The following is a 12868-nucleotide window of genomic DNA, read 5'->3' on the forward strand; positions in this document are numbered from 1 at the left end:
ACAAACTACAGTTCTCAGGATACTTCAGGAGGGCAGCAGGGAAGCTATGACTGTTCATACAAGGTGTGACTGGAAAGTTCGGTGAATGGTCACAGAAATCGGACAGCGAGAAATATTCAAACGTACATTCAGCATTGGAAACCCACAAAATGTTCACAATTGTGCATGGAGATGAAGCTGTAACTTGAAAGGCAGTGTGTGAGTGGTTTAAGCATTTCTGTGAAGGGCGGCAAACCATCGAAGATGACCCCCGGTCTGGCAGACTGTCGACAAGCAGAACGTCGGCAAACGTCGACAGAGTTCATGAGTTACTGATGTGGGATCGGCGTTTGTCTGTTCAAATGATGGCGGAAGAATTGTATATTCTGTGTGAAATCATTATTGAGGTTACTGAGTTGTCCCACCCTCCATATTCTCCCCATCTGGCCCCACCAGATTTCTTTCCCCCCAAAACTGAAATCTGCACTGAAAGGGCACAGATTTTCCAACATTTCACACATCCAAAGTGCTTTGACAAGGGAACTGAAAGCAGTACGAAAAGAGGACTTCTCCAGTAGCTTTCAACAGTTCTACGGACGTTGTCAATGGAGCATTGTATCAGAGGGGGCCTACATTGAAGGCCTGTAAGGCATGTACATTCGAATATTTCTCGCTGTCCGATTTCTGTGACCATTCACTGAATTTTCCGGTCACACCTTGTAGAATCACAGAATTACAGAGTTGGAAGGAACCCCTGAAGCGTTTAAATGGGATAATAGTGCTTTAAACAGTGTGGATGCGGCCACTGAAGAGAGAGAGAGTGTGTTAACATTGCAGGAGGGATCTCTTCTCAGTATGACGTGTGCATGTCTTTGTACCTAGCATAACTGACTTTGTGCGTTCTGAGTTGCAGGTCCAGCTTTGGGCAGGTCACCAGGGGCAACTGTGGAGGACCTTGCGGTCAGGAGTCTCCTCCCCAGCTCTGTGCACTGCAGCCAATCCCGACTGCAGCCGCTTGGCTGTGGGGCACCATTCGGGAGACCTCAAAGTCTTCATACATCTTTGGCGTACGTTTTGCATTTGTCTCCTTAAGCCATTTGAATCCTCGACGAAACCCTGCGGCCTCCCATATGTTGTTGGATTTCCGCTCCCATCAGCCTTGGCAAGAGCAGCCCGGTGGTCAGGGAATATGGGAGGTGCAGTCCAGCAACATCTGAAGGGCACCATATTGGCTGTTCCTGGTGTTAATAATAATGATGATGATGTATATGCTGCCCATCTTACTTGGTTCCCCAGTAAGAATTGCTACCCAGGTGCAATTCTATCCTGGAGGACTGGTCTTCAGCGCTTCCAAGTTCTTCCATTTTATTTCTGTCTCTCTTAGACACTCCACTTACCCACTCTGCTGCAACGGGGGTTGCTTTCTGTAGCCTGGCCTGGCTGGACAGCCTCCACCTGGTTGGGGGCAGCAGCGACGGGTCCCTGTACGTCACAAACACCTCCCAGTACAGCCGCCTTTGCCTCCGTAAGCTGCAAGGCCACAAAGGAGCCGTGACGGGCCTCGCCGTCTTCGAGAAGCTGGTGGCGTCGGTGTCAGGTGATTTGGAGAAGAAGCCCCTGGTGGGAGGCGTTACGTTGCTTGCCTTTCTCCATCCTTGCCTCTCCTTAGGGCCTCAGCCAGAAGCTGTGGATGAAAGGAAGGGAGAGTTTGGGCTGGATAATGCAGGGGTTGAATTAGACGACCTAAGTAGCTTCTCTTTTGCCTTGCAAACTGCATGACAGTGGAAGGAGAGAGGGAAGCTTGTAGTAAGAGGCAGAGCTGATGCGGGCTTTGGGCTTAGGCTCCAGTTATCATGTGGGCCCATTGCGTTTTCCCCCCCGTCTGAAAAACCTTGGCGATCCACTTTCAGTCAATGCAGGACTACATTGAGTTTAGATGGACCCAATACAGTGGTACCTTGCAAGACGAATGCCTTGCAAGACGGAAAACTCGCAAAACGAAAGGGTTTTTGGTTTTTTGAGTTGCTTTGCAAGACGATTTTCCCATGGCCTTGCTTCGCAAGACGGAAACATCTTGCAAGTTTGTTTCCTTTTTCTTAAAACCGTTAATACAGTTGCGACTTGACTTCGAGGAGCAACTCATAGCACGCGGTGTGGTAGCCTTTTTTGAGGTTTTTGAAGACTTTGGTGATTTTTGAAGCTTTTCCAAAACTTTTCCGACACCGTGCTTCACAAGACGAAAAAAACCGCAAGACGAAAAAATTAATTTCGTCTTGCGAGGCACCACTGTACTCTTGATAAGAGCTTCTTATCTTCCTCCAATTCCTTCCTTCCTTTTTCTCCCTCTCCCTCTCCTGTTGTATTCTGGCTATACCAGCCTACTCGAGAACTGCTTGTGTTGAGATTTTTCCAGAGCCTAGGAAGTGATTGGTGCCTCAGGGATGGGTGCCCCTCCCTGGCTTGCTTCCGCACTTTCTAGAGCAGGCCTTCAAAAAGTTGGCTTTCTTTGCTGGCCCAGTGACTTGGCTGGTCATGAAAGTGGAGCAACTTCTATCAGAGCAACTAGGGCCCTGCATTGTCAAAGTCTGTGGGGAGAGCAAAGGCCAGAGACCTAGACAGAAGCAGCTTGCTGCAGTCGCCATGTTGTTAGGGGTGTCTATGGCAAAGGAGAAACTGGCTGCACAGCCCTGTCTTCCATCTGGGTCAGTGAGGACTGAGTAGAGTCCCGAGGGTCAGACATAGAGGCCTGGAGGCCTCCCCTCGTGATCCCTCAGTCTGAGGCCACCATTCTTTCACCAGAATTTCCCCCCTCATATTCTTTTTCTCTTTTCTAGAGGATTTCACTGTCCAGCTGTGGCTTTCAGAGACTCTGAGACCAACAGATCCTGCTGCAGATGCTGACATCCTGCCCCTTGCTGTCCTCCGGGGTCACACCGGGGGGGTTACATGCTGCGCCTTCAGCCTTGACGGCCGCTACCTTGCCACGGGAGGCAAAGACCGGGTGAGTAAGGCAGCCTTGTCTCAAGGACAGGGCTCTTCTGCAAGGCCCAGCAGGGGTGGCACAGAGCTTCCTTGATCTTCCCCTCGCAAAGCATACCTCCGAATAGATGTTGATATGCGCTCCGAGGCAACTTTCTGAGGGCCACATGCCAGAGATAGAAGTGAGCAGAGCAACAGATGTGAATTTTGCCTCTTGTGCAGTGGGCAAGTGTCTGTACCCATGCACCCTGCTCCGTCCTGCATCCAGTCCAGGAAGCGGCACCGTTGGAGTTCAGTGACACACATTCCAGTCAGGCAAAAATACTCAAGGGAGGGTATAGAGCAGAGATATGGAGTGGGCATGGCCCGAGGAGAGTCCTGAGGGCCACATAGAAAAACCTAGAGGGCCACATTTGGCTTCCAAGCCAGAGGTTGGTCATCCCTGTGATATGAAAAGGCAGAAAGTGGGGGGGGGGAAATTACTGCTTTTGGAGGTGGAGCAGAGTAAGGAACAGGGCAAAAGACTGGTGTAATGTTAACAAAAGGTAGGTTCTTATTTTATTTTTTTCACTGTGTTCTGCTCCGGTTTTCAGGCCTTGTTTCTCTGGGATGTCAGGGACCCCTCCCAGAAGACCCCTTCCCTCTGGCGCTCCATGCTTTTCTGCCACCAGGACTGGATCTCCTGCTGCGCCTGGGCAGGCCCCATGTTGGTGAGTTTGGACGGCCACCGCACGGAGTGGGTGGGTAGGTGGGCTTTTCATGCACGAAGAATCCCAGAAATGGAGGACCAAACAGAGGCAGTTTACGACCCTTCCCAAAGGGCAGGTCTGGTCACCCACCTATTTAACCTAGCAGCTCTTTGCAGTAGCTCATCCTGCATGCAGTTGGCTCCTGCATGCAGTGAGTGGGGAGGAAAGCTTGTGTTTGGGCACAAGGGAAGCTAACAAGCTGCTTTTGGGTTCATAGAATCATAGAGTTGGAAGAGACCACAAGGGCCATCGAGTCCAACCCCCTGCCAAGCAGGAAACACCATCAGAGCACTCCTGACATATGGTTGTCAAGCCTCTGCTTAAAGACCTCCAAAGAAGGAGACTCCACCACACTCCTTGGCAGCAAATTCCACTGTCGAACAGCTCTTACTGTCAGGAAGTTCTTCCTAATGTTTAGGTGGAATCTTCTTTCTTGTAGTTTGGATCCATTGCTCCGTGTCCGCTTCTCTGGAGCAGCAGAAAACAACCTTTCTCCCTCCTCTATGTTGTCTTGGACTCCCAGCTCTCATTAGTTGCAGCCAGCAGGGCCAATAGTAGACATTTATTATTTGGATTCAAAGGATGGGAAAAGGCAGAAATTTCAATTCTGACCTGTATTCATCATACTTGTCCATTACGATGCCGTTTGGTTTCTGCTAAACACTACGTGTCTTCTGTTAAACATAAATTACAAAACTGTCTATATAACTTACGTAACTTACATTTATTTGAGTGTCAAAATGATGGCAAAAAGTCATCAATTACATATCCATTGTGGACTTCCAAACAACGTGAATGAATCCCATTTGACTAATTTCTGTTCCTGACAACAGGCAGACATGTGAATTGCAGCATTTGTTCACTTCCTTTTCTACGTTCCTCTGAATTCTCTGGCATCCCTAGGCCCCGGAGCAGGCACCAGTGAAGGGCCCTTGTCAGGGTGTTGGGAGGGTGGCAGCTGCCCCAAGGATGCTAGGTGCTGATACTGGCCTTGATGTGTTTGGTACCCTGGTGATAACTTGCCGGCTGATTAATTGGAACATCTGATTCCTCCTGTCATCTTCCAATGGGGAAACTGAGGTGGTTGGGAGTATCACCCACAACAGGTCTCCTAAATCTAGCAGCCTCTAATGTACATCCCACCATTTCTAACTTCCTTCCTGTCCTTTGCATTGTTCCCCAAACAGCTCACTGGCTCCAACGACTGCACCGTCTGCCTCTGGGATCCCAAAACTGGCCAGCGCCTCCAGGAATTCCTGGGCCACCAAAGCCCAGTATGCAGTGTCATGAGTGAGGTAGGCAATAGAATCCTTCTGAGGCTTCGTCCTTCATTTTCCTACCTTGGCCCTAGACGCTTTCCTGAATTCTGCAAAGCATGCTACGTTGGGCTTTGCGGATTCTAAAATGAAGAGGCGGCAAGTCACAGAACATCCTCTTCTTCATCTGCCTGAAATGGCACCTGAGGGGACAAACCAGATGTCGCGTTAAAGACATGTTTGCTTTTAATGTGCATATTTTTCTGGGTGGGGCTGGAGGGAGTTGTACTCCAAAACCTCTGGGGAGCGCCAGGGTGGGTGAAGGCTGCAAATAGCAACGGCGGTGGGTGGGAGAAAAACCTATCTAGGTTGCCTTCTCTTCCCCTCCTGAAGAGAATCCCTCCTTTTTTGGAAATGCCATATTTGCATTGGGAGGAAATCTCCCACAGATACCAGCCGCCACAGCGAATCCTTACATTAAAAAGCAAAAACAAAGAAACACTGCTGTACAGGTTAAATCAGAGCATTGCAGAGTTGGAAGGCACCAGGAGCTGGTTTATCTAGTGCAGCCCCTGTCAGTGCAGGAATCTCTTGTCCAGCGTGGGCCTGAGCTATCCCAGCTGAGTACAGATACCATCTTGCATAGTTTGGCCTTGAGTGTCTTATGGATGCCATTAAAAAAACCTCAGTGCTGTTCCCAGGTCCTCCCAGGTCCATTCTAGTTTCCCCAACTCTATTATTGACCTTGTGTCTGTGGCCTATCCTGCCTTGGCTCCCCTTTTTCATCCTGGGTACCACATTCCATTCTGGGCAGGCTTCCTGGGGCCACATGCCAGTGGTGAGTGGGGCCAGAGGCAAAAGTGGGTGGAGCAACAAATGTAAATGTTCCCCGCACAACGCCCCCTTCTCCATCCATGCAAGCAAGAAGCACTATCAGAATGCAAGGGCCTGTTCCATCCAGGCAAAACCACTTGGGGCAGTGAAGTGAGGGGTGCGGCCTGCAGGGTTCCCCATCCCTGCCTTAACTCTGTGCATGGAACGCTTGTTGCAGTCGTCCTCTGGATAAATATGCATGGCCTTGGTTCATCCCTTGCTGACTGCTACTCTTTCTGGTTCCTGTGACAGAAAGAACATGTGTTCTCCGTGGGCAGGGATGGGATGCTGGTGGCGTGGAACCGACAGGGGCTGGAGATGACTCGCTTCCTGGCTCACCCTGACCGGGCCAACCACTGTGCAGGCTTCAGAGATCCACGTAAGATACTTCAGCCACCACTTTTTGAAAATCTGGGGAAGGGAAATGAGCTCTGAAATTCTGGTCTCCGTTACTTGACAGTATGATACAAATGAATCCATGTGCATATTTGCATTTACTTTAGATGAGGTTAAGGTTCACACGAGTATGTACAAGTTTGAATGCTCAAATTGTTCACTGTCCAAGTAAGGTATTGCAAGCAGCCCTTTCAAGACTGTTGATCTGAGCTGTCTAGCAGATTTTGAACTTGGTAATGTAAGAATACCAAGGTCTGACAGGGGGCTGTGGGTTGCTGAGCAGCTTGGCCTCTCTGAAGAAGCTTAGCTTAATTACGTGACTGAAGATCTTTGGTTCCTGCAAAGTCACCTCCCCGTGAGAAAGTTGGCTGTTTTATTTGCCAGTTAGATGAGGAAGATTTTAGTGAATGTGGAAATAATAATAATTTTATTATTGGTCAGATATGATTTTATAAATAGCCAGAATTAAAGAAAACATGTGAAAACAGATTTTCAAAGTGGGGAAGTATTGCCCTTAAAGTTGCGGAGTGAGGGGTATTGTCACTTGGAATAGCTGACCTGCTTTTTGCCCTCTGCCCTACCTTCATAAGCGTACTGTTAGTACATTTCTTTTTTTTTTCTTTTCACAGGGGAAAAAGAGTTTATTTTGGCTGCAGCTGGCGGTGATGGCACAGTGAAAATTTGGAAGCCCCTGAAGGTAAGAGATGGGGGGAATGTGTGTGTGTGTGTGTGTGTGTAGATTTAATGTACTAAACTAACATTTGCCAACCTTGTTCTCTCCAGATGTTTTGACTACAACTCCCACCAGCCCCTAGCCAGTGCCCTGTGCTGTCTGATGGGAGCTGTAGTCCAGAACATCTGGAGAGAGCACCAGGTTGGCAAAGGCTGCCCTAAACAAAAATGCCCTTGGAAATTTGGCTGGTGATTTGACAACTCAAAGACTCTGCAGTTACTTGTGTTAAGGGCAGCCTGTTATCCATAGTTGCCTAATAAATATCTTAACGTTTACCTGTTAGGCTATATTCCCACCCACCCCAAAAAACAACCCACAACCTCTTGGCTGCGCTTGTAAGGCTGGGCAAACCAGCCACAGCAGCAGTTTAAATGTTTCCTATATCACCTCTTCTGAGGCTGTGTACCCAATACACCTTTTAAAGCACATTCCAAGCACACACTTTCCTTCACAGTAGTCTGGGCACAGTAGTTTACCCCTCACAGAGGGACAAGTCCTAGCAGCCCTTAACAAACTACAGGGCCCAGAATCCTCTGAGGGAAAGTGTGCTTGGCATGTGCTTCAAAGGTACAGCTTGGGCACACCTTAGGCTTGTCTGCCTCTCACAAATAGGGCACGCATGAGGGGAAAGTGACAAAAGTTGGCTCAACTTCAGAGCTGCTGGAACACTTACTGAGAACTCGGTTAGCATACGGCTTAAAGTCTTCTTATCAACTTTTAGGTATAATTCTTGTTGGATAGGAGCCAACCTGGTCTGCTCTGGACCTACACCATAATAATCTCTCCCGCGTGGGCAACTCTTGGCACCTAGACCCAAGCCCTGTTCTGCCTCCCAGCTCCTTGCTCACTTGTTTCCTGTTTCCTCACAGCTGGCGGAACCTGACGTCTTCCCTGGCCACTGCGCTGCCATCTGTGGGGCTGCTGCTTCCCCAGCATCTTCCTCTTTCCTGACAATATCCAAAGACAACACAGTCCGAGTGTGGGCCGTCCCCAAGGAAAAGGGTTAGTATCGGGGGGCGGGCCCTGCTCACGGCTCCCTGCTCTTCCTGCATTTGTGGGTCAAACCAAAAGGTTGGCTGGGTCAGAGGAGCCCAGTTGCTTGTGCTTTGCGTCCGTTACCATCTGCCATATACCGAGGGAGGCCATTGGTCCACCTAGCTCAGTATTGTCTATGTGGATTGGCTCTGGGCTCTCCAGAAGTTCAGGCAGATTCTTCCTAGCCCTCCTTGGTGATTGAAACCAGGAGCCTTCTGCATGCAAGGCAGTTAAGCTTTCCCACTGAGCTTACAGGTTTCCCCACGTTTAATGACCAATTTGGGTGTGTTCATTTGTTGTCAGAATTTTGTGTCCACACGATTAAACCAGCTGTGTTTGGAGTGGAGGGTGGAGAGATTTCCAGCTGACCTCTCACGACGACACATTGTGGCTCCACCCTTTCCCCTCACTGTGCACATTAGGGTCGCACAAACACCATCCATTTCAAGCACACATCCCAAGAATCCTGCGAACTACCCCCTCACAGAGCTACATTTCCCAGTGCCCTTGACAAACTACGGTTCTCAGAATTCTTGGGGAGAAGTTGCATGTGTGCATGTGACCAAATACATGTTTTAAAACTGCAAACTGGTTGGTCCCAGCTTATCATTTTCTTGCTGAGCCATTTTCCCCCTTGCTCACCAGCAGGAGCCGCCAAAGACCTTCCCACTCACCAAGGTGCCGTCACGGCCTTGGCCTGGTCCCCCGATGGCGACTTCGTTGCGTCTGGTGGGGAACGCGGAGACCTGGTCCTCTGGCACAAAGCCAAGGCTGTGGAGAAAGTGAAGGTAAGCCCAAGGGCGCTGGACTCCCCAACATCATCTGAAGGGCCACAGCTTCCTCACCCCTCGCCTTTCCAGTGCCGGAAAGAAGGCTTGGAGAGAGAAGCCACCACCTGGTGGCCATAGAGTTGGAATGGATTCTTGAAGGTCATTCAGTCCCAACCCCCTGCGGTGTAGGAATCTTTTGCCCATCGTGGGGCTAGAACCCACAGCTCCAAGATTGAGAGTCTTGTGCTCTATCAACTGAGCTATCCAAATGCACCTTGGCCTTCGTACGGCCCTTTGGTATAGCAAACCGTTGCATGAGTGGCTTCGCTTCTTTCACCATCCAGGCCGGCCAGCATTGCATCAGTGCCTTAGCCTTCACTTCCACCCACACCATCCTTGTGGCAGCTGATGGGATCAGCCTCTGGTACATAAGCAGGCAGCGCGATGGAACCATCAGGTAAGGTTGCACAAACCGTCCCAGGACTGCTGGGTCTCCAGTGTGAGCCACTTGTCCTGGAAGTGCCTGACTGCACGATGGAGCTCTCAGCCCCATAACCAAGAGAGAGCTCCTCCAGGCCTCTGCTTCTCCACAGCTGTGTCTCCACAGCATGTCGCTGATCCTGAGTTTTTTTGTATTCTTCTCTGTGTGTGTATTTCTCCCTTTTCCCATTGCACAGCTTGACCCGCAAGAAGTGCCTGCGCCAAGCAGAGGAGTCGTCTGCGCTCTGTGTGGGGGTGCTCAGGCCCAGTGGCCCCATAGTCCTAGGGATGGCCAGCGGAGACCTGCTGGTGCTGCAGCCTGGAGCTGAGAGCTTCCAGCAGAACCCGTGAGTTGGGAGAAGAGTGGGCCTCGAGGGGCCAGGGGAAGACATCTCTGGGTGGTGGAACAGTCTTACTTCCATGGCTCCAGTGCTAATCTTCTTCACCTCCATCTCAGATACACAGACAAAGTGTGGGATATCCAGCAGCACGTGAGCTTTGACATATCTGTGTCCGAGGAGGAGGAGGAGGGGCATATATTTCACATCTGGGACTCCGTGCACAGCCCGACCTTGTTCAAGATGGTGAGTGGCCACTGAGTGGCCCAGGTGGGAATCACCACAGGATTTGGCCAATTGCTGAGCTCTGAGCCTGCCAGGCTGCGTCTACCTGCATGTTGTTGCACTCCTGCCTCCCGCAGTTGGGTCAAACTCATGCTGGTAACTTCGAGAACACTGTCCAACCATCTCGTCCTCTGTCGTGCCCTCTCCTTGTGCCCTCCATCTTTCCCAACATCAGGGTCTTTTCCAGGGAGTCTTCTCTTCTCATGAGGTGGCCAAAGTATTAGTCTGAGCTTCAGGATCTGTCCTTCCAGTGAGCACTCAGGGCTGATTTCCTTCAGAATGGAGAGGTTTGATCTTCTTGCAGTCCATGGGACTCTCAAGAGTCTCCTCCAGCACCATAATTCAAAAGCATCAATTCTTCAGTGATCAGCTTTCTTTATGGTCCAGCTCTCCTTCCATACATCACTACTGGGAAAACCATAGCTTTAACAATACGGACCTTTGTTGGCAAGGTGATGTCTCTGCTTTTTAAGATGCTGTCTACCTGCATAACCCCCACTTATTATTGGTGGACTGATTGCATTGACATCCCACTTTTTTCTCAAAGGGAGCCCAAGGTGACTTTCATGGTTCTCCCCCCCTTTCATCCCCACAGCAACCCTGTGAACTAGGGGGAAGGGGCAAGGGGCTTGCCCAGGGAGCTCCATGTGGGGGACTTGAGCCCAGGTTTTCCAAGTCCTAGCGGAAACTATGTACAAAGTCTCCTGATCCCTGAGCCCAGGGATAGTATCAGGTCAGAAAGCAGCTCCTTTGGTGGCTTTAAGCAAGCATATATGTGTCTCTGTGTGCAGGCCTCAGGCCTGGGGGTGGGGGTGGGCAAATGTGGCTCTGCAGGCCTCCCCCGATTGCTCATCCCACACCTGAGCTTTCCCACTACCCACCCTCATTCCAGGTACTTCCGGTGATGCCTGGTTTTTGCAGGAATTGTTCCACCAGGCTGTCCAGTCCAAAAGGAGATCCTGCAGCTCGGTTGCCGTTGTGGCACGGCTGCCTCAGTTGTTCTGTGATGTTGTGCCCTTGGTCTGACCAGCTCAGAACTCCCAAGGCAGGTGGGACGTGGGTCTTCTGCCAGGAGAGGCCTGCTAATTTCTTGAGTTGCCCTTTCCTCACCAGAGCCGTCTTCTGTTTGTTCCTTTAGAGGGTAACCGAATCTGGGAAGTTAGAGGACACAGACGCCCTGGAGAAGATACCATGGGTACCCAAAAGGCCCTCTGTTTGGGTCACTGCTGCCCGGCAGGTCAAAGGTGAGGCCAAGACCAGGTTCCTGCTTATCCCAGTCTCACTTTTATATTTTTTTGAGAGAGACTTTTGCTGAAGCAAAATGTCACTCTTGCGCTCAGAACCTTCTTGTTGCTTAATGTTGTGCAGACATACTTGAAACTCTGGGGGCGTCCCCGGCTTGGCAACCCCAGACGAGCCCGTGTTGACGGCCTGCCTCTGGAATGAAATCACATTTAATGGGCTTAAAACATTTGATATCTAAGATTCCAACGAGGTGCAATAATTTTGTAGGTTGTAACTGGGTGGAGAGTGGCATGGTGCAGGGGTAGCCAAAGGTCACGCTCCCCCAAAACTCCAGACTGCAATTCCCATAGGCCTCAGCAAGCATGGAAGTTGTATTAAAATGAGATCTGGCAGGCACCCTATTGGCTACTCCAGCACAGAATATAAAAAGCCCTGTAAAAGACAGCAGAAATCAGTTTGCATTAGAAAGGTGGATGCGTAAGTGGTAGATTTTGGATATGGGTTTGTGGGCACCTGGTTGGCTACTCTGAGAACAGAATGCTGGACTATAGGCCTGATCTAGCAGAGCTCTAGCTGATTTGAAAGGAGTGGAGTTAGAGTTGGAGGGAGAGATGCACTCTTAATTCTGGCTTTTCCATTGGGGCAGGTAAACTCCTATTATGCGCAGACTCTGAAGGATGCCTCTGGACTCAGACCCGGCAGACTGAGGAGAGAGTGGATAAATGGAAGCCTGATGGCTGGCAGAGGAAAAAGGCAAGTCCTAGGGATGGGGGGAGAAGATGAATGGAGACCCACCTGCGCCTGAATCATCAGCCTGAGCAGCAAGCGGGATGCCTCCCGGGTGCAATTTTGAGTCACGTGCCCGGGATTTTGAGCCCTTGCCTACCTCTGGGGCCTGATCCAGTTTGGAGATGCTTCCATAGAGTTCACTTGCAATGCATCCACATCTAGGGGAACTGCAGTTTTGTAAAGGAAGGTCGTTTTAGGTCTCTTAGCAGGAAAATCTAAGCTTCCTTGACAAACCTACAATGCCCAAGGTTATGCAGTGTAAACCAAAAGAGCAGAGGTTGCTTACAAAATGATCTTAGGTTTGTGGCATGGATGCACTTTTGTTGTTCTGCTGGAGCAGGAAAATACTGCCTTGTGGGGAACAGTGAAAAAGTCCACTGAAATTTGGACTCCAAACCAGACTCTTACTTTACATTCTATTTCCTAATGAGATGAAATTGCCGTGAGTGCGTTACATACATTCATCATGATGCATTTAGACTGGCTTGTTTTTAAAATGTGAACCACTTTGAGCACAGATACATTTTAGTAAATGCAGTGTAATAGTAGACTGTGAGTATGCAAAGTGACTTTAAAAATGCTCTCGGGGCTTGAGAACTGGGACTTCCTTAATTGGCCTGAATCCTCAGGGTCACAGAGAGGGTGGGGTAAGGCAGTGTGATCTCTCTCTCGCTCTCCCTGTGGCCCCAAGGAAGCACTTCCTAAGCCCTAGCAGACTTTAAAAATTCTTCTGCATCTGTTGTTACTAGATTCACAGTGACAAAATCACAGCCCTGCATGTCCTCGGAGACAGGATTGTAACAGCATCACATGACCGAGATGTGAAGATTTGGGATGGCAACACTATGAAACTGGTGAGTAACTTCACACTCCCCTTCCTCTCCCTCTGGGGCATTTCTTACATAAGGGTCCTGGGAATTGTAGCTTTGTGAATGGTTAACCTACAATTCCCAGGATTCTT

The 12868-nt window shown here is 49.9% G+C and overlaps 1 protein-coding gene across 3 annotated transcripts in view; it reads left to right on the top strand.

The window, feature by feature from the left end:
• TEP1 (telomerase associated protein 1) overlaps positions 1-12868 on the top strand; it is a gene marked incomplete at its 5' end in the record, with an annotated part of 57869 nt that overhangs the window by 44170 nt on the left and 831 nt on the right. For 2 of the 3 annotated variants that reach the window (XM_081165796.1, XM_081165798.1), the window contains 15 exons: positions 893-1046; positions 1364-1576; positions 2814-2980; positions 3552-3668; positions 4895-5002; positions 6089-6215; positions 6862-6929; positions 7835-7967; positions 8646-8788; positions 9115-9227; positions 9448-9597; positions 9708-9834; positions 11012-11117; positions 11765-11871; positions 12657-12761. In XM_081165796.1, coding sequence (XP_081021922.1) covers positions 893-1046; positions 1364-1576; positions 2814-2980; positions 3552-3668; positions 4895-5002; positions 6089-6215; positions 6862-6929; positions 7835-7967; positions 8646-8788; positions 9115-9227; positions 9448-9597; positions 9708-9834; positions 11012-11117; positions 11765-11871; positions 12657-12761 — 1938 coding nt within the window. The remainder of the gene's footprint in view (positions 1-892; positions 1047-1363; positions 1577-2813; positions 2981-3551; positions 3669-4894; positions 5003-6088; positions 6216-6861; positions 6930-7834; positions 7968-8645; positions 8789-9114; positions 9228-9447; positions 9598-9707; positions 9835-11011; positions 11118-11764; positions 11872-12656; positions 12762-12868) is intronic. The other variant, XM_081165797.1, reaches the window with a different exon arrangement.

The sequence above is a fragment of the Podarcis bocagei genome (assembly GCF_964188305.1).
Source record: "Podarcis bocagei genome assembly, chromosome: 13".
NCBI classification, from domain to species: Eukaryota; Metazoa; Chordata; class Lepidosauria; order Squamata; family Lacertidae; genus Podarcis; species Podarcis bocagei.